The sequence below is a fragment of the Varroa destructor genome, unplaced genomic scaffold, assembly GCF_002443255.2.
Source record: "Varroa destructor unplaced genomic scaffold, Vdes_3.0 BEIS01000001.1, whole genome shotgun sequence".
Taxonomy (NCBI): domain Eukaryota; kingdom Metazoa; phylum Arthropoda; class Arachnida; order Mesostigmata; family Varroidae; genus Varroa; species Varroa destructor.
Window position 1 is genome coordinate 67,314,723 of NW_019211454.1, and position 18,309 is coordinate 67,333,031.

At 36.9% G+C, this 18,309-nt stretch overlaps 2 protein-coding genes across 4 annotated transcripts; one reads left to right on the forward strand and one right to left on the reverse strand.

The window, feature by feature from the left end:
- Nucleotides 1–2,451: 2,451 nt before the first annotated feature.
- LOC111255600 (GATA zinc finger domain-containing protein 1) lies at nucleotides 2,452–8,723 on the reverse strand. Of its 2 annotated transcripts, XM_022817725.2 has the most exons (7): nucleotides 7,659–7,797; nucleotides 7,048–7,211; nucleotides 6,267–6,473; nucleotides 5,694–5,810; nucleotides 5,361–5,522; nucleotides 5,080–5,248; nucleotides 2,452–4,679 (listed from the first exon to the last, which is right to left on the reverse strand). In XM_022817725.2, the coding sequence occupies exons 2-7, from the start codon at nucleotides 7,054–7,056 to the stop codon at nucleotides 4,471–4,473; spliced, it is 873 nt and encodes a 290-aa protein (XP_022673460.1). In that variant the 5' UTR covers nucleotides 7,057–7,211; nucleotides 7,659–7,797; the 3' UTR covers nucleotides 2,452–4,470. The 2 variants fall into 2 exon arrangements, with proteins under 2 accessions (XP_022673460.1, XP_022673459.1); XM_022817724.2 differs by lacking the exon at nucleotides 7,048–7,211 and having other exon boundaries at nucleotides 7,659–8,723.
- A 484-nt stretch (nucleotides 8,724–9,207) lies between these two features.
- LOC111243109 (uncharacterized) lies at nucleotides 9,208–18,187 on the forward strand. Of its 2 annotated transcripts, XM_022788190.2 has the most exons (11): nucleotides 9,208–9,458; nucleotides 9,704–9,837; nucleotides 10,265–10,628; nucleotides 12,070–12,416; nucleotides 13,262–13,371; nucleotides 13,969–13,989; nucleotides 14,496–14,533; nucleotides 15,020–15,277; nucleotides 15,893–16,049; nucleotides 17,273–17,328; nucleotides 17,703–18,187. In XM_022788190.2, exons 3-11 carry the CDS (start codon nucleotides 10,578–10,580, stop codon nucleotides 17,769–17,771), a joined length of 1,107 nt encoding a protein of 368 aa, XP_022643925.1. In that variant the 5' UTR covers nucleotides 9,208–9,458; nucleotides 9,704–9,837; nucleotides 10,265–10,577; the 3' UTR covers nucleotides 17,772–18,187. The 2 variants fall into 2 exon arrangements, with proteins under 2 accessions (XP_022643925.1, XP_022643926.1); XM_022788191.2 differs by lacking the exons at nucleotides 9,208–9,458; nucleotides 10,265–10,628 and having other exon boundaries at nucleotides 9,589–9,837.
- Nucleotides 18,188–18,309: the final 122 nt, after the last annotated feature.

Below are 18,309 nucleotides of genomic sequence, written 5' to 3' on the forward strand. Positions count from 1 at the left end.
ATAGTGGTAATAGATATGTGAAACATGAGCTTAGATAGACGAGTGCTGAATAAAAAGGGGGCAACCATGTGAATGATGATGGACATTTCGATTAGTATTATAACGCAACAGCGGTGCATTTTTGCGCTATTTTTGTTAGTGAACAATGAACAATATATTAATGACGAAACACATTAACACTTGACACAACGCAAAGAAGCCATAAAGTGCGCAAGTAATGTTCTTCTCCAAGTTGGTGTACAAAACTAAGGTTGTTTCTGTCATCGTAAATGACAGAAAAAAATTATAATAAAAAATGTTAAGTCTCAAAATATGAGTCACGACTGAAATCAAATTTAAGTTGGTCTTGTTTGTTGGTCCGTACCAAAGATTTGCTGTTTTGGTTTAATTAGCTTACCAGATAAAAGCAACTCATAAATATTAATAAGAGAACTGGAATATCAGTTGGTCTTTCTGCACGCAAGAGCGGTGAGATAACGACTTAAGGTCCTGTGAGTTATCTCTACGGCCTTACCCGATAGCTGCTGTTTCCATCTACATATTGGTAACACTCGTAAATTTAAAATATTTGTTCTTTGTACTTCAGAAAATTTAATCATTTTTGTTGCCTGCTATGCTCTATTACCTTTGATATTGAGTATTAAATGTATATAAAATTACTATTGTTAATGTTGCACCTCGGTTAAGTGCACAAGGTCGTATTTTTTGAAAATGTTAAACACAATGTATCATTAAAAATCCTGCAGCATCGAACCGAAGAGACTTTGTTGGCAAATTTCCATTGCATGCATAACTAAAAAGCCTTGTTAGGAAAATCTTGTTAAGCTGTGTAGCTATAAAATATTTTTAGTTTTTTGGGGAGTTATTATTCGGGTAAGAAAACTCGAAAACATCATTAGCTTCGTTAGATCACACAGAGAAGTCATAGCAGAATATTACATTTATTAACCAAATGTACCAGCTACTAATCTGAGATGACTTGTTAATCTCATTGTAAGTGTGAAAATTGAGATCATATTTAATCGCAATTTAACCACAATATGTTATACAATCAGCGTACAACAACTATTATGATTATATTATACGATTTAATCAAATACAGCTTTTGCAATAACAGACATGGCCTTTGTAACACTTAATCTTGTCATCACATGCCTGTAACAAAATACGTAAACGACTTCAATGTTTAAAAGGATACCAAAGTATTTTCTTTTTCGTGTTATCGCTAAGCAGAATAGATTTTGCCTTGTGTTTTTGATCATTCGTCAAAAAGATCATAATGAAATGAATACCATCCTGCATAGCCTACAACTAAATTTTATTCACAATCGGCTAAACGTTTTTAGAAAGAAATGCATTGCTTGAATTAACTGTCTTGCGATTGGTTTTATTTAATAAATCAAACAAGCTTTTTTATCTGGAAGATGGGTCATTAAGGAGCTCAGGACATATGTATTTTTTATTATAAGCGTTTGTCGAAAATCACTTATTTCGAGTCTCTGTATAACATATTTGGCGAAAGAACCAGTTCGTAATAATACAGTGGGTAGGCCCCGATCTTCGAAGCTATTATTAGTTATAAATTATCAAGTACGAAACACTCATACCAATAACGGTGTTATTTTGCAGATACCTGTGCAAACGGCTATCATTCTCGGTTCGCAGACAAGAAGCGGTTATGGTGTAAATTATATTGATATAATTAGAGAAAAAGTTGTTACCTGACTGAGGGTTCCACGTCATCATTGAACAAGAGTCACCTGAATAATGTAACCAATCAGTAAGAATTGAAAGAAATATCTAAGGGGAGACACCCTTATTATGGTCTCTTGTACGTCTTACACGTAAAGTCGAATAAAGGCGTCTTAATTTGTAGATTTTTGTACCGAGATGTGTGTGCGTAGATTCATTGCTGTGACGATCCTATTTATAGCGAGCGACGGCGTCAACAATGGGAAGAGTAAACTGTGAAAAAAAAAGCGCAAATTATTTTTGGTACTCTTTTGTCATTTACCCAGTTTTCGCGTGTTTGCCAATGATATCCGAGATGACAGTAGAAATTTGGAATTGGAAAGAGTGACCTCAAGGTGTTTCCATTCTTTGCGATACCGTGTCCTTCTGTTGGCCCTCAATATTTTACTGTAGGCGCATTTTGCTTAGATCTCCTATTATCGTTTTTGTTATTGGTGTTTCTGTGTATTACACACGAAGGTTTTATAAACGTCTTGAAGGACGACATGCTACTTCCTTGAACGACTACATATTTCCTTAAACCTCTCAACACGTAACTTTTGTTTATTCATCAGATACGCATAAAAGATCACACACCAAACGAGTCTTATCCTACTACTAACTTCGACATATCTAAAAACACATGATCTCAACGTGGTAGTAATAATATTCATTTCAATCTGTGATAATTATCGATAGGTTGAGAGAACACTATCTGCGTACCGATGAGCCTTGGGATTTTATTTGGACACGCTGTTCTCCATCTTCACAACAGCAGTTTGACTGCGTACTTTTCCTAATTACCAGGAAAGAGCAGCCATTAACCTTTGTCATATATTCTACGATAAAGTGGTTTTACATATGTTGAGCAGTTGCGTTTTGCGACAATCTGTTGTCTCATATGTCTTGTTCCATCAAAGTCATACGACCATTTCGATCACACCACTTCTTGTGGCTTGAAAATGTACAGTTCGAAGTAAATTACTTCAATCGTATATACAGCCAATACAGACAAACATACAAGACTCCTTAGAAGCTTTATATATAAATGTACAGCAAGTTACTTTTTACAGTGTGTATGTGTCTGTGAACATGCTGGTACTGTATTAACACGTCATGTCGAACTTTAACCCAATAACTTTTTAAAAATATTTCTTTCAATTTTAGTCTCCATATATACATAGTATTTGAACAGGTTGCCAGAAGTACTCATTATTTAGTGCGTTATAAATGAATGAATGAACATCTGAACGAAACTGTGATGAAGAAACTCTTTGAGACCTAAACAATGGCATGTTAATGGCTTTCCAATAGCAAATACATTCTCATATTTATCTTATTCTGTTTTTAGCAAATTCATTAACGTAGAACACTACTTAGAAGAGAATGAAAAAGGGTGCATCATTTCAGTGTCAACCTACAAGCTCACACGCTTCTTCAATTGGAACTCAAAGGCCTAACATAAGCTTCTGTTCAAGGGCATCCCATGATCGAACACTGCGCACTCTTTGTAGATTGAATTTGAAACCTCTTTGTAAATGGCAAAAAAATGGTTTCATTCAAACCATTACTATACATTAACGTACTTTATATTCACGTTTGATTGACTGATATTAAAGTTTCGCAGTTGACGAACAAATACCAATAGAGACCTTTGTGAGGTTTGTAGTTTAGCTGCGCGTTATGCATAACCTGTTACGCAAAGTCCTATGCAAAACAAAGAAAGCATGCTAGCGAATAACCACATACCCTTATAGAATAATGATGATGTGTACTGGTAGTAATCACAGCTATCATTAGTAGCTGTGAATAATACGATTGGGTTCAATTAAACGTGTGACATTATCTATTCGCATTTATTGCGGCTGGCGGTGCAGAGTATTGTCCTGTAGTTGTCATTGTACCGTCGACAAGTGTTGTGATACCAAAAAATAGTGTGGGCTCATGTAATAAATCTTACGTAGATCTCTACACGAATGCGAAGCTTCGACGATTCTTGTAGGATCACAACGTTCATAGAAAAACGTTAACTACGATTGTCCTGCTACACATACGTGACACCGATGTGAATTCTTACATACTAGTATCATCCCATCATGTACTTCACGTTCCGATTTACCCATAAATGAAAAATAAAATAGCCTTGAACGAAGGCAGCTGGAAGACAAATGCATTTTGCGTGCGACCCAACTTAATTCAGTTTACAGAAAGCGGGCGCCCAACATGTTAGGAGATAGGACAACTCTTGATAACGGTACCACTCGTTCTAGAAATAAGTCTGTAAAAGAAATTGACATTTTTTCTTACTTATGGATTCGTATACTCATGACGAAGAGTACAAAAGAGGCAAAACTAATAGAATAAGAAGAACAAATACCTTCCGACCCTTTTGTCTTGTAACATATTCATCTAGGCTTACTGGGTTTCTAGCTTAGCAGTACGTGGCAAACGACTTCTATACAGCTGCTGAACCTAAAATAAATTCACGTTATTGAAACTAACACAGTACAAACAATGCCCAGGTACAAAAACATTTAAGCTAAACTTCATATTTTGAGGTGCGTAATACAATTCTGTTGAAGTTGTATGTTCTGCATGTGTATTAGAAACAGTTTGTTTATCTTACAATGGCAGTAATCGTACGCAAAATTGCACACACTCTACCAAACTGTTTGTATTATTATTGCAAAGTTCCCAGTTATAGCTTGTTATGTACTACGATTAATCACGCATTTGTTATTATTGTTGAGCTTGTAAATGGTGCCTTCCTTCACTTGATTTCTCATCAGAAATAGCCTTAGGTTGGCCAAGCGATGTCCAAGTGAAGGCCTTGCAGGCCTTTCGCTCATCAAATAACACTGGTCTACTCCTCGAGAGGTAATAGTCCGAGGGCGCATGACATTCAAAGCTCATAGATGCGAGTTCACGGGGAAAATCCTCCTCTGGACCTACGAAAAAGATTTAAAAAAAATAAATATCTTGAGTTATTAGAGAAACGAGAACACATCCAGGATACGATACCTATCGGTCTGGATAGCAAATCGGAACTTTAAGTAACTATTCTTTATTCCAAATAGGCCATTTTAAAGCTGTTATCACCGCCTACGTCTTTGAAAACGCATTTTACCTTAACTGCATTGTTAGGTTTATGAATTCTGTGATTTCTTGACAATAATAATAGCTGTTTTACTAATCGTGGTGCAGCTGCATATATATATATATATATATATATATATATATATATATATATATATATATATATATATATATATACATGGTGATAACACATTAGTCGCATAAAATGTATGGCTTCTTTTAAATTAGTTATAGCTATTAAAAACAGTTTACCTATCACGAAAGAAGCTGGATCAAAGGAACCGTCTGCTGGACTTCGCTCGCTAGGAATTAACCACGAAATGGTCGCACTTAATTGGCCAAATTGGTCAACAAGAAACGAACGCAACTGGGCGTAGTAAATATCACCATCATCTCCGAGCATCGACACGATGTCACCTGACTGTTAAATACAAACGGCAACAATTACGCTATCGTTGAATCTACTTCGAAAAACCATTGATGCAAGATCTACAATGGAATAATAAATTGTTATTGTCACCATAGTATAGTACCTGAAGATAGCTGCCTTTGTGTCGAACGTATGGAGTTGTAATGAAGTGAGCAACGGAGGGTGCAGTTTTTGTTGGGGGAGCTCGTTTAAACAATATTGTTCGTCGGCCTTTCACTAAACTCTTTACACTCTTTGCTGTTTTCATGCGAGTGCCTTTGCGAACCTGGAAATCGTCAACGAGTAGCAAATCAGAATAATTATATTTCTTCTTTAGACCGCATGTATTCACAGCTACGTCCACTAGAATATTAGAAAAGGTTAATTTTTATATGCGCGAAATCGTTCTATTCATCGTTATCATTCATTACAAACAGTGGACCTTTCGTATACTTACTTCTCTTTTGCGTAAGCTAGGCGGTCTCGTTCCCCGTCCATCTTCCGTTTCGGGTCCGTCATCACCTTCCTCGTTATCAACGCTACCCATCGGGGTAGCCGGAGATTCACTTCCACCCTTTATGAAACACAGGTAAGATATTATCCTCGTTAGATTATTAGCACACGAGCCATTTTTATTAAATAAAGGAAGTATATATGAGACTATAATAAATAATGTGTAGCTCAATTTTACACTTAAAGTCGTTAATTAGTTGCAACGGTTTGGAGAAATAAAAAACAAATTCATGTTTTGTTACAATACCAAACTTTGCCATAGTTGCCAGTTATATTGCCTACTCTCCTTACGTTCTGATCGTGGATATATCTAGATTTCAAATTACGTATAATAATATATAGTATAATAATACATTTTCACATTTGAATGGTTTTAATCGTACGTTGCTAAAGAAAGCTTAAAGATTTATTTAATCAACATCAAGGTCCTAGTATTGTAATCGCAGGCAGTAGAAATTTTCAAAGCATATGGATACAATTTAGACTAGTCTAAGAAATTTGCAGATGTGATATTTACTTGGGAAGCGTCCTCTTCGGGATCCTCTTTGCTGACCATTGGTTCGACTGAACGACTGTTTCCGTTACCAGAGGTACTTCCTAGATTACTCGAGCTTGAACTTACGCACGCGACGCAAAGAAGGCCACCGTTATTAGCAGTGCGCCAAAACAGAGATTTTTCACTGCCACACTTAGAACACTCAACCTTGTGCTTAACGCATGACACCTAATAATTGAGATATTAACAAATTAAATAAGCGAATATAAGCATACGTACACTACAATGTACGGCGAATGCATTAGGCACTGAATGTTGTATGAACTGACGAAACCGTGTTATTTTAATTATATTTCTTCAGTATAATTGTATGAAAATTCAATCGAACGACGCGTCTACTTTAATTAAGAGAACAGTGTAGAACGCTGTCAACAACGGTACCGGGCGTTGCGAATGCAGTAAATTGTAGAGAATATTAACTCCTAACACTACTTCGATGAAGCTAAAGCTGTTCTCGTTTACTGTGCTAGAAGTTTGCATTATGACACCATCTAGAAAATTATCTAAACATAGTTTTTACAATCGTCTTTTGAAACGAATCAGTTAAAATACACATACAATATTAGGCCAAATTTCATCCAAACTGGTTATAACAGTAATTCGCTCTTCATCGAAGCATTAAAACGTCATCTTATAAGATGCGGGGTAGACAGAGACCATGCGAAATATATATCATCTGGCATTACACATTGTTACGTGCAGCAAGGATCACTGGATGGCACATTAATGAGATCAAACCTACACGCTTCATGGGTTTTATATCCCCTGAAATATGTTTGCTTGGCGTCCAGCTTGCAGATTCAAGACGAAGTTTGTTGTTTCAACACACCACAAAGCATCAGCAAGTTTCGGTTGACCTCACGGTTATGTCGTTATGGCTTTTCCACTTTTGCACGTACCACTAAACTAGAAATATGAGTCTTGCATTAGAATAAAATGTTACCACGATTTAAAACAAAATTCGATACTAATTACGATTTAAAAGTCCGTTTAGGGCCCTTGACTTAACGGTCGAAACACCTGATATCATCGGTCTGATGATATTTTGTGCGACGTTACCCGGCATCAAATACTCAATTGTGCTTATTATTGGAGAATAAATCAGATTGATAAGTTGAAACACTGTTTTTTATTGTGAAGTCCAAAATTGAAAGGCATCCTAAATGCCTTTACTTGGCTTACTTGCTCCATCCAGTGAACTTGTTGGTCTGTCTCTCTCTTGCTCTCTCTCATGCAGCATCTATTCGCAAAGTTCGTCGTGAATGCCATTTCATAAAGTTGCAACAACTCAAACAGTGAGTCTTGACTATAATTACTATTACCATCAGTACCGCTATAAGGAATAGTACTAACCGTAACGTGGCCCACAGTTAGCTGTTCTCTGTCAGATGAGTTTGATGACTCAGAGCGGGTGTCTCCGTAATTCTCGTTGGCTGCTGGTCCACCTTTCGACTTAGATCTGCAATCGTCTTCAGTTGTTCTCTGGCAAAACCCCTCATTAACATTAGCAGCATCAACACTGCTGTTTCCATCATCATCTGCTCCTCCACTGGTTCTCGTCTCCGAAATGCTTGAAGCAGCAGCAGCAGTAGCAGCTTCTGCAGCCGCGGGCATGGTCGCAGTCGCAGAAGCCACTTCTTCTGCGGCGACCGCTGCGGCCGCTTTCGCAGCGATGTCAGAAGTAGCAGCGGCCACAACTTCATCATCATTTTGCCACTCACCGCTAGCATTAGGTACATCGATGCTTACCACAGATACCGACTCGGTGTCTAACCCTTCCTTCTGAACGAATATCACTTCATTACTGTCACCAGCTGAGACAATACCTTCGGATGATTCTATTTTTGTTTCCATAATTTGCTATGGTTTCGCCACTGACTATGACATAAGGTGAAATTATTCTTTCAATAATTATAATAATAATTGTATTAAGAATATATCAAATGAGTCTTTTACCAGCAGGTCTTCTGTTATTACCCTGCTGTAACTGATACGAGGGTTTTTCTAACAGTTATTAGCGAATCAATAATATCCTGACTCCACTTTTGTAATAAGAAATTTTGCAAGCTGTCGCTGGCTACTGCATGACGCTAATGTCGTTGATGAACATTTCATTAGGACGAGTACGCAATCTATCCTCCTCAAAAGTGCTGAGAGACAATCCATTACATCGAAAAGCACTTCAAAGGAAAACACTCCGGGGGAATATTTCCATTGACGTACAACATTTTGTTCAGAATTCTGTATGCCAGCACATTTAGCAGGTTTACACTGGCACGATACAATGGTGCTTTGCCTCACCATCGATTTGGCTCAGTAACAGACCAATCAGTAAACGCAGTGAATTACACTCGCGCAAACGTTAGAACAGTTCGACATTTGGCTAAATTACTCCGTTTAGAAGACGAATAAATAAATGAATGAATGCTTTCTGCTGTTATCATCAATGGGACAATCTGTGTAAGCCGCCCGAAGAAGAACCAGCTAACGCGTCATCATTATCGACCTTTCAAACTTGGCGGGCTACTTTTACGACTCAGTTTCACAGCCTGCAGTAAGATATCTGAACAAAAGAATTAATTGAGGGCTGTCCTGATAACGAATTAAAATAAATTAGCTTATTTTACGTGCTATAACCTTGGTGCATTTGGCTGAAATTTCCGTTTCTGAAGCATCTTCTTAGTCATAAACTTGTTGTTTTTTTTGGGTTCATGATAATAATAGTTTTTACGAAAAATGTTCAAGCTGCAGGCTGATACTAATCGATGTGTGGATTTGGTAGGACACACTAATACTTAACAAATGAGCTAACCATGTTTAACGTTTAATATTTGTTTTGTTACCCCTCTATGTTTCCAAGTTTTACGTCCGGTATCGCCGTTAGGCATTTCATCAGACGATATCATAGCAGCCTAAAAATAATAACTACGCATTTTCCACATTTTTTTAAAAATGAAAATGCGCTCCTTGGCATTCCGTAAATAATGCTTTTGATACTACCTAAACGTTAACTGTTTGAATCCAATCGAATATCAGTACCTCAAAAGCGCATGCTAGTCAATAGCGAATTTTGGTGCAATGCAGTCCCCTAAAAAGAATGACAAAGTGTACTGACAGCATTTTAATTCTTGTTAGTGGCCGAAGAATCAACTGGTGAGTGGATTAATTAATAGAACGTAGAGGATTAACAGCAGCTTTCTGTGATCCTGGAAAATACAAGTGGAAAGACTGTGAGTACACTCACAGTCGATAAGAATTTTGACAAGTTTATAGACAAACCAAGAAATGCACTAAGGGGCTGCGAAATGCATCTGCCATATACATCGAAATGTGTGCTAGAAATAGCAGTTCCGTGTGGCTAAATGATATTAAATGCTGTGTTGTGATCTTTTTCAAAGGACAAGTGGCGTGTTTGAAAGTAAACTCAAGCGTAGGAAACAGTACCAACAAGTTTCAGACCCAACCAAGGGATGCAGAAAATTAGAAACAACAGGGGCTGGTTCTGCCTTCGACAGTGCTTTCACGATCTGAGGTAACGTGAGATTTTTCGCGACACGAGTGGAAATCACTTTAACTCTCGTGGTAAATTAGCCAGCCTCAAGGATGACTTGCTAGTCCAAACTAGTAAGCTTCGAATCATAAACAACCAAAAAATGCTTAGCTCACGCTTGATCTGTGCTCGCTTTATAAACCAGCTCCCTTGAAACGTCTTGTCTTTAGTGAAGAAATAGAGCGTAAAAAAATGTACAAAATTAGCCGACCACGAGTACATGTTGTGGGTTTCTGTTTGCGTTGTCATGTGTGTCAAATACAAAAAAAACCAAAGATAGCCATAACTTGTTTCCCTATAAGCTATACAGACACGGCGCTATAGGACCCGATTTAGCCAAGGCTTAGCCAAATTGCGGTTTTCTAACAAGTTACACGAATACGATGCTTTAATTTGGTGTGTATGTCAGAAGCCAAGATGGATGCCTTTTGGAGCGAATGTTACGTGCGCACATTTCGTCGGAAGCCTTTTTATGCTTAACCAGAACAAGCTGTTTGTAGACAAACGGGAGTGAAAAAGTCGTTTGATGTGCCAGTGTCTCTGCACTGATGATATGTACATATGTTTATGTGCATCTTCTGTTCTGTAACCTGTGCACTCAGCTCCTTTAGCTGAGGTAAAACACTTTGTGTTGTACCTAAATTAGCGTCGATTCTAAGTGTCGACTAGCGTGCGAGCATAAATGATGCCGTGAGGTGGTGGGAAGCCTTCAAGTTTTAGATATGAGCGGCGAGCTTAAGAGAGCAGAAAGTTTGGTTGCTTTCACAAAGCATGTGAGTATGCTGGCTTGTTCTTGCTATCCACGTAAATGATCAAATTAGCATTCGTAGAATCTGCTACAAGAAGTGTTTGCTTTTTCTCGTTGCAGTTGATTTCCAGACCGAAATACGTATGCTAAACAAGTACGCTGTACTATTTCGAACATTATAATAATCATAATAGTTGATGAATGAGATATAAGGCATAAATATGTCTAGACATGACTAGACTCTTGTCACGGTGTTGCCACTTTCACAATTAGGAGTTTACTCCCCTCGCTTTTGTACAGTGCCAACGTGTACGTTATGTTATTGAGATGCTGGCGAAAGTCGCCATATCCTTTTAGACGAAATCTCTCTTCGAAGGTCAATCCATGTGTTACATTCTCTGAAGTTTTGACTGTTTTGAGCCAAACTTGAAGCGAATACTTTTTTCATTTTAAAATTATATTGCTAAATTAAATATGAGCTAGTTTAATCCATGGCCTTCTGCCACTTTTTTTGTAATACCATAATCCCATAGTTATGGAACTGGCGCTGTTTTTGGGCGAAAGAATGTGACACGTGACTTTTGTATTCGTGCATCAAAACGAAAATAACCCTGTTAAAAAGTCCTGCAGAAACCGAAACAGATGGTAATCCTATGGTAAAGAAGAATCAGGTTGTACGGCAGGTGCATTAGAGCTATCAAATTCTCTCAAGTTTGGCCGGCAAGTTAAAAATATATGTGGTCCAGCGTCGTCATGGAGAAAGATTACACCTTTTGTGTTCATTAGTTCCGGTCGAATTTTTTAATGGCTTGTTATAATCTTGTTAGTTGTTAATAAGGTTATGACAAGCCATTTAAGGTTAGAGGTTTTAACCAATCAATTTACCAGATGGAGACAACTCGTAACGCACGATCTCTTTCTAAACCCTCCAAATATAATTCCGTAATTGGTGGACTTTTAGGGAAAGCATTTTTCATGCAAAAAAAGACAATAATTTGTGGGCCGTCCTTTTCGATAATGCAACTTTATCATAAACAGCATAATTTTTTCATGGATTTGGGCAGCATTTATGCTTTAATCGTAACTAAAATTGTCGTAAAAATTTTTACTGATTTTAAAGCCGTTAGATGGGCTTAGGCCGATAAAGGTGTTGAAATATTTTTTTACTATTTGCTTATTCATTTATTTATTTTACTATGGTACATTCACTATTGCCAAATTTCGGCTTTCAAATGACATCAACCACAAAGAGATTCGACGCGACTCATGCGATCTGAAAAATGTGATATATAGCCATCTAGCTGGGGCAGCGGTTAATACTTTTCGACAATATAATATTTTGTCCTGGAAAAAATTTTCCAGGTGTTCAATGAGGACCATTTATTGATAGAGGCAGTTTCATATTTTTTCGTTTCCTCAGATAGAATGAGTTTAGATGACTAATGCTCAAATGGGATGCATTGCAGATGTTTGAGCGGTACAAACATGACGATGGTAGCTCATTGTTGATGCAGAATCAGGTGTCGACATTATCGAGTTTCGAGGACCCAGTCGAACTGGCTGTGTTTCAAGAGCTACGTGAAATGATTCATTTTAAAAACGAGTTTGAAATAGCTCGCTTTACTCCAACCCGGATGGAATACTGGCAATCACCCGTAAATGTTCAGGCCTTTCATTTCGGCGCCAGTGACATCAAGAAACCATCATCATTCCCAGCAATAGTAAAAGCAACAGCACATATCACGTCTACCGCTCAGCCCCAGCAAGATATTACGTTCCCGGCAGATCCGGTCAATGACGCCGAATTTTACAGGTACACGCTAAAACACTATTTTTTTGCATTTGTCTATTATAATTAAAGCTACTAAATTAACGGAATGTTTAAGTATAGATTTTTCAGAAATGGAATCTCCATGTAACTACAGATAAGAAAGTGAAGCAACTGTCAATAAGCAGCCGTTAAACGCATCGCGTATTGGAATTGGCTAACATTTACGCAGGTGGTATTACACGTACCTTATCTTGAAAATAACAGAACAGTTTTCAAAAAATTTTATGCTGTATTACCTTACGTTAAAAGGTAGGACAAATGAAACGTAGCTCATCTAACTTTATATTTAAGAGCAATACGAGACACATTACCTCCATTACAGTACAGAATAGTACGAAAGGTGAAACCGTTCATGTATGAAGAAGCGGTATCAGCATGGAACAACTCCAAGATTGCTAGGCGGCACAGATACTAGTTGCATTATGTTCCTGTTGATTCTGTATAGTGTATTGCTGATTGACTATATAGAACATTATGCATAAAAAATGATAATTTTATAAATTCTACATAAAATCCTTTGATAGTTGGTTTAACAGTTAAAAACGATAATTATATTAGCAATTTTTTTAGCTTTATACAGTTTGTTTGTTTGCTTCTTATATAGGAAGTCGAGAAAATTCAGATGAAAGATCCTTCGATGACTTCGAATTGGCTAATAAGAGAAGAAAAAATAATTTGGAAAGTTCCATAGGCGCTGGTTCTCTTCCCTCACGAATAGATGGGTTTCCTTTGTACGCCTCTTTCCGCACTTACAATTTTAGCTAATTGATTTGAACTTTTTCGTTGCAATCGCAGTTAATAGAAATTCATACAAATATTATTGTTAGATTACAGAAAAAGGTCTGCCTGCCTGTGAGTCACCGTCTCATAATGGAAAACAGCTTAATGCGTTGCGAGGCATCAGACCACGAGAGTAATGCGGAGGATATACCCAGTGGTAAATTTCATACACTCTCTATGTTTTGAGCTTTACATTCGGTGTTACCGTTAGGTATTTTATCTGACAGCTGGCTACTACCACGAAATAAAATCTGTCTAAGCTCGGGTTCGAATCTAGACCATCACGTATCCTTACAGTCAGCAAGCAAATACGTTACCCACTAAGAAAATCGCTTAGCCTAGGAAACCAGTTTCAATTTTCGGCGCTATCAGCCTGTAATCTGGCAATTTATGATCCCTTGAGTTACATATTTCCTTGAAACCGAAGTTATCGTCGAAAAATGCAGCGGAAGCACCACTAGGCTTTTTGTTGTTGTATAATTGTCCATATGATTTCGTTGATTTGAGTTAATATCTCTAAAATCCTAGAAGCAACACGTTGTATGAAGTATCATATAGATTGCTTGAGACATTTGAATTGTCTCAGTTTGAAGTTTGATTTGACTATGCTAGTATCTTATCGAAAATATATGATTGGTGAGCTTCGCCAGCTTCACTTGGACACCGTGGCATGGTTTAATGTTTACGCAGATGCTGCAGTTGCTCAGTAATGTGTCACCGCAAGTTTAACGAAGCTTCTTTTTCTGGATTCCAGATGACGACTTTGAGGAACTTCGTACGTATTTCGTCTGCCGACTGATGATTTAATGAGTTCTTACTCGCGATGTATACTGTAATCTGTTTGTAATCTTCTTTTACAACAAGCGTTATATGATGTATAACCTCTCTTAAAGAAGTGTGATTGTTAAACAGTTTGCATTTGCATGTCAGCTTAATCTGATGCGAATTATCGTACGGTTACTTTTTTTTGTAATTTTACGCCGCAAAAGCATTCTAGTATTTGTGACTAGTAAAAAAAGCTAGATATCGTGCGAATCTGTACACCGCCGGACATCCAAGTAATACACTCTTGGTGTACTTTTAATGTCAACAATGTCGACTATGCCTGCATAGAGTCTAAACGTTTATTGTAAGTAATATAGAAATGCAGCAGAAAATTTCCGATTGCTTGCTTAACTTAGTTCCTGTTTCATGAACCCGTATGCGCACGTATATTTCACACCAACTATGCCCACAGTAAAAATAACGCTATTTACAAAAATGCAATGTCACATTTTGCAGTGACAGAGACGTTACAGCCGTTACCGCTCGATCAAATGGTAAGATATACATAATGAATTTCGTACAAATATAGTTGGTCATGTTTTTACTAAACTAGTAAACTCACTAAGTTAATAGAACTTTACTCAATAGCTATTTTGGGAAATTCGATAAATAGCATCCTTTAATTAAAGCCTTACCGACAATATATGTCTTATACATTTCTCAACTGCCACCAAAAGTTTTTGCTGTTACGACTTTTTTTAGAGTATATAAAAAGTATGGTTATTCAATATTTAAATTCGAGCATTGGGTGTGTATAAAATAGGCTCATAAAAATAGTGAGGTTGAACGAATCAACCGACTTCGATTAATTTTACGTCGTAATCATAACAAGGTAAAAATAAGAGTCTCCGGCTTCTCGAATGCTCATTTTTTTGTGATAAAATGTGAATTTTTTTTCGCAAAAGCTTAGCGCAATATGCTTGGACCGTTTTTGGCCTGAAAGCATGCTTTTTTTTTTTGTATCACAATTGTATCGTTAGGAGCCAGACGACATGGGGGCTTCTATGGACGAAAGTGCGCCTGGGTCTACTACCACTAGTTCATCATTTTCTGAAGACAAATCGATGGACACTGTCATACATGTAAAGAATATCAGCTGTAAATTTCAGTCCAGGACACAGCTTGAGAAGGCGGAAAGCGTCATGCTAGGCTTAGTTGGAGACGCTGCTTGTTCGAAATCAAATAACGATGCGAACAATAGGAAAGATCATAAAAACTTCCATATAGCAAACGATTCGGTAAATCTCATTTTTCTTTTTTGTCTGCTAAACACAGTTACTGTGTATAAGCAAAGGCTAGTTGGCTCAATCGAATTGTATGGACTTACCGACTCCAGATTGTCCGGAACAGTACATTTCATTAAGTTATTTTAGGTCATTATTTTGAGGGTATTATGTAAATGTTGTTCACGGGCGCTGAGTTTCACATCTAGGCAATTACCACGGCAGTGTCGTAAGACTGCTAAGTTCACCTCATGTTCCTCCTGTCCCCGATTCTGGATTTGTACTTGTTTTGTTCAACTTTGACTGTGATGAGCCCTAACGTTACCTAAACTGTTCTACACACAAGATTATTAAGAAAAAGAAGATTAAATAATTAAATTTTACATGTAATATAATATATAGTGAATTATTAGATATCAAAACACAGTCGAGAATCTCATTCTACTAGTCCAGAATTTCCTTCCTACGCATTCATGTCACCTCACTGATTCAATCGACCCAGCTGTATCGGCCAACCTATACTATGTTTTGAAATAATTCGATCTTTAGGCGAAAAAATATGAAACTTTCTGTGAACACAGTCATCAGAATACATACTCGGTAAGCTGACTATGTGTTTTATTTTTTTAGAGCGTAGTGATTTATTCCGAATTCAGACCGACTTCAAATTCAACCTTGCATGAACAATCAACTGGTAACGAACTTAGAAGAGATAACAAGAGCGCCTTAACGTTGGCTCAGAGACGACTGCAGAAATTAAATATTGTTGTGCCAACGCTAACAGAAGGTAATGTAAATTAGTAATGAATAACATTATTTCTGTGCCGGTTAGAATTACAAATAAAGGAGATTTCAGTAGCTTCAAATGTATCAAAGGCAATTTAGTTAAACATGTATTGTAACCGCTGCTACGACATCTATAATCTTGCAAACAATCCATCCTTTTTTGAACATACACTTTGTCTGGCTAGGAGAAGGATCAGCTTAATACTAGCCCTGCATATGAATTCCGTTAACTCGGTTATTAAGGTATAAGTAACCCTTAATTTTTTATTATTATTTCCAGCATAATTTTCGACTATACGATCAAATGTAAGGCAACTGCCACTTTTTACTCAATATGAGTTGAATCGGGTCAACTAGCAGACAACTTGAGCAATTTGCCATACCTTTTCGCCTTCAAAGCAACAAAGTATTCCAAATTGTTTGTCACCGCCATTATTTTTTAGCATTATTAGGCTACGGTAACAGCAATGGAGTTAGCTTTTACCAAAACAAAACCTGTTGAAGATTTATGAGTTGCATCTTACCGGAGGGGAAGGGGTACCTAAGCAATCCCTTCTAAGCAATTTTGCAGAAAGATTCCACCAAATCAAAATAACTAAAGAATTCATTATTATATGAACTCGCTGTAAAAAAATATATATATAGAAGCAGTTTAAGCAATTCGAAGACGTGTTTTTTTTTGTTTTGAAAATATGTTCTAAAACCCTTAACAGAGTACGGCATACGGAGTCAGTTAAAAAGTACCTTATATAACCTTCAATGCCTTCATAAAAACTAATTGCTTAAATTGGAAACTTCTGTGATTTCGGTAACGGCAAATACTGTTTATAAATAGAGAAGACGTAAAGACTGAACTTGAATGCGTACAGCGTACTGTTTTGCAAAATATTACAGAAGGCAATAGACCAATTTCGGCCGAACCTGAAAAATTGAAGATTTGTCAACTACTCGCATCTTAAGACCTGTTTGAATGCTTCGAGGTCAGACTTCCCTATCCGATGCAGATAGTTTTAAAAATTGATAACATAACGTTAACATAATAGTGTGTTAATGTTATTTAGTGAGAAAGCATCATTTGAGGATCCTCTTTATGGCCCGTAAAGCGGTGAGAAAACTTAAAAGTGAATTCATTTATTTGAGAATACCGACAAACAAATGGTGCGTACTAAGAAGTCTGTACTAATTTACTAACTAATTGTATTTGCTTACCCTTAACTTTTTCAGAACAAAAAAGTCAAAGACAGGCTATGCTCACATCGATCGGGAAAGATTTTTCGCAGGTATATAAATTTCGGCTGCATTTCGCTTTTTTAATACTCAATTTAACAAAAAGTACCATATTTATTCGAGGTTGGTAATACAATCTATAAGTTACCTTCTGCTTGGTTCATTCAGCATGAACAGCTACGCAACGGATTAATAGTAATGCAATGGTAGAAAATGATTACACACAGAATCTACTATTTATAACACAAAATCAATCTGCAATCCAGTATCTATAACGCAGTGATTTTTTCGATAATAAAAACAATGCTAACATTATGCACGATACCTAGTTTAAACAAACTATATGCGCATGGTATGAATGATACGAACTCATACGATAATTAGCAAGTATTCCCGAGCAACTATTGTTTTATTGTGTATCTTGCAGGTTTCGAAGCAGCTTCAAAGCAGGCGTAGTCTCAGCTGTTTCGTTCAATGGGAAAAAATGACAAATTAACAGTTACGAAGCATCTGACAATGCATATTATGGTCGAGATACGATGAAAACGGCGAAGAAACTTAGCTGAGGCGAGACTTCGCAACCAATAGCTTTAATTTGTATGAAAATAATCTAGAAATCATAAAGTGCTATTTCTTAACAAAACAAAGCTACATAAAGTTTTAAGTTAGTTTTGTTTTTCATGCACTGTTATTCACTCAATTTTATTTAAAACATTGTTATTTTTATTAGGGTTCAAACAAATACCCGAAGCTGTGAAAATGTTTAAGCAAAAGCTTTTGCTAGAGGACGCGCAGTAGCCAATTCGGTATTGCGTAATGCACGAACAGCTACGTTCGCTACAACTAATCTGTGATATGTTTTTGTGTTTGTTGCAAAATAAAATGTATTATTAATACTACGCTCATATCGAACGCATGTCCACTATTATCGCTACATAATGAAGACTCTTCGTACTGAAAAGCAGGGATACATTTCCTTTGGTTTTATGTTCTTTACTTTCCGAATCCTTGGTGCGCTCGACAGTCTAATGAAA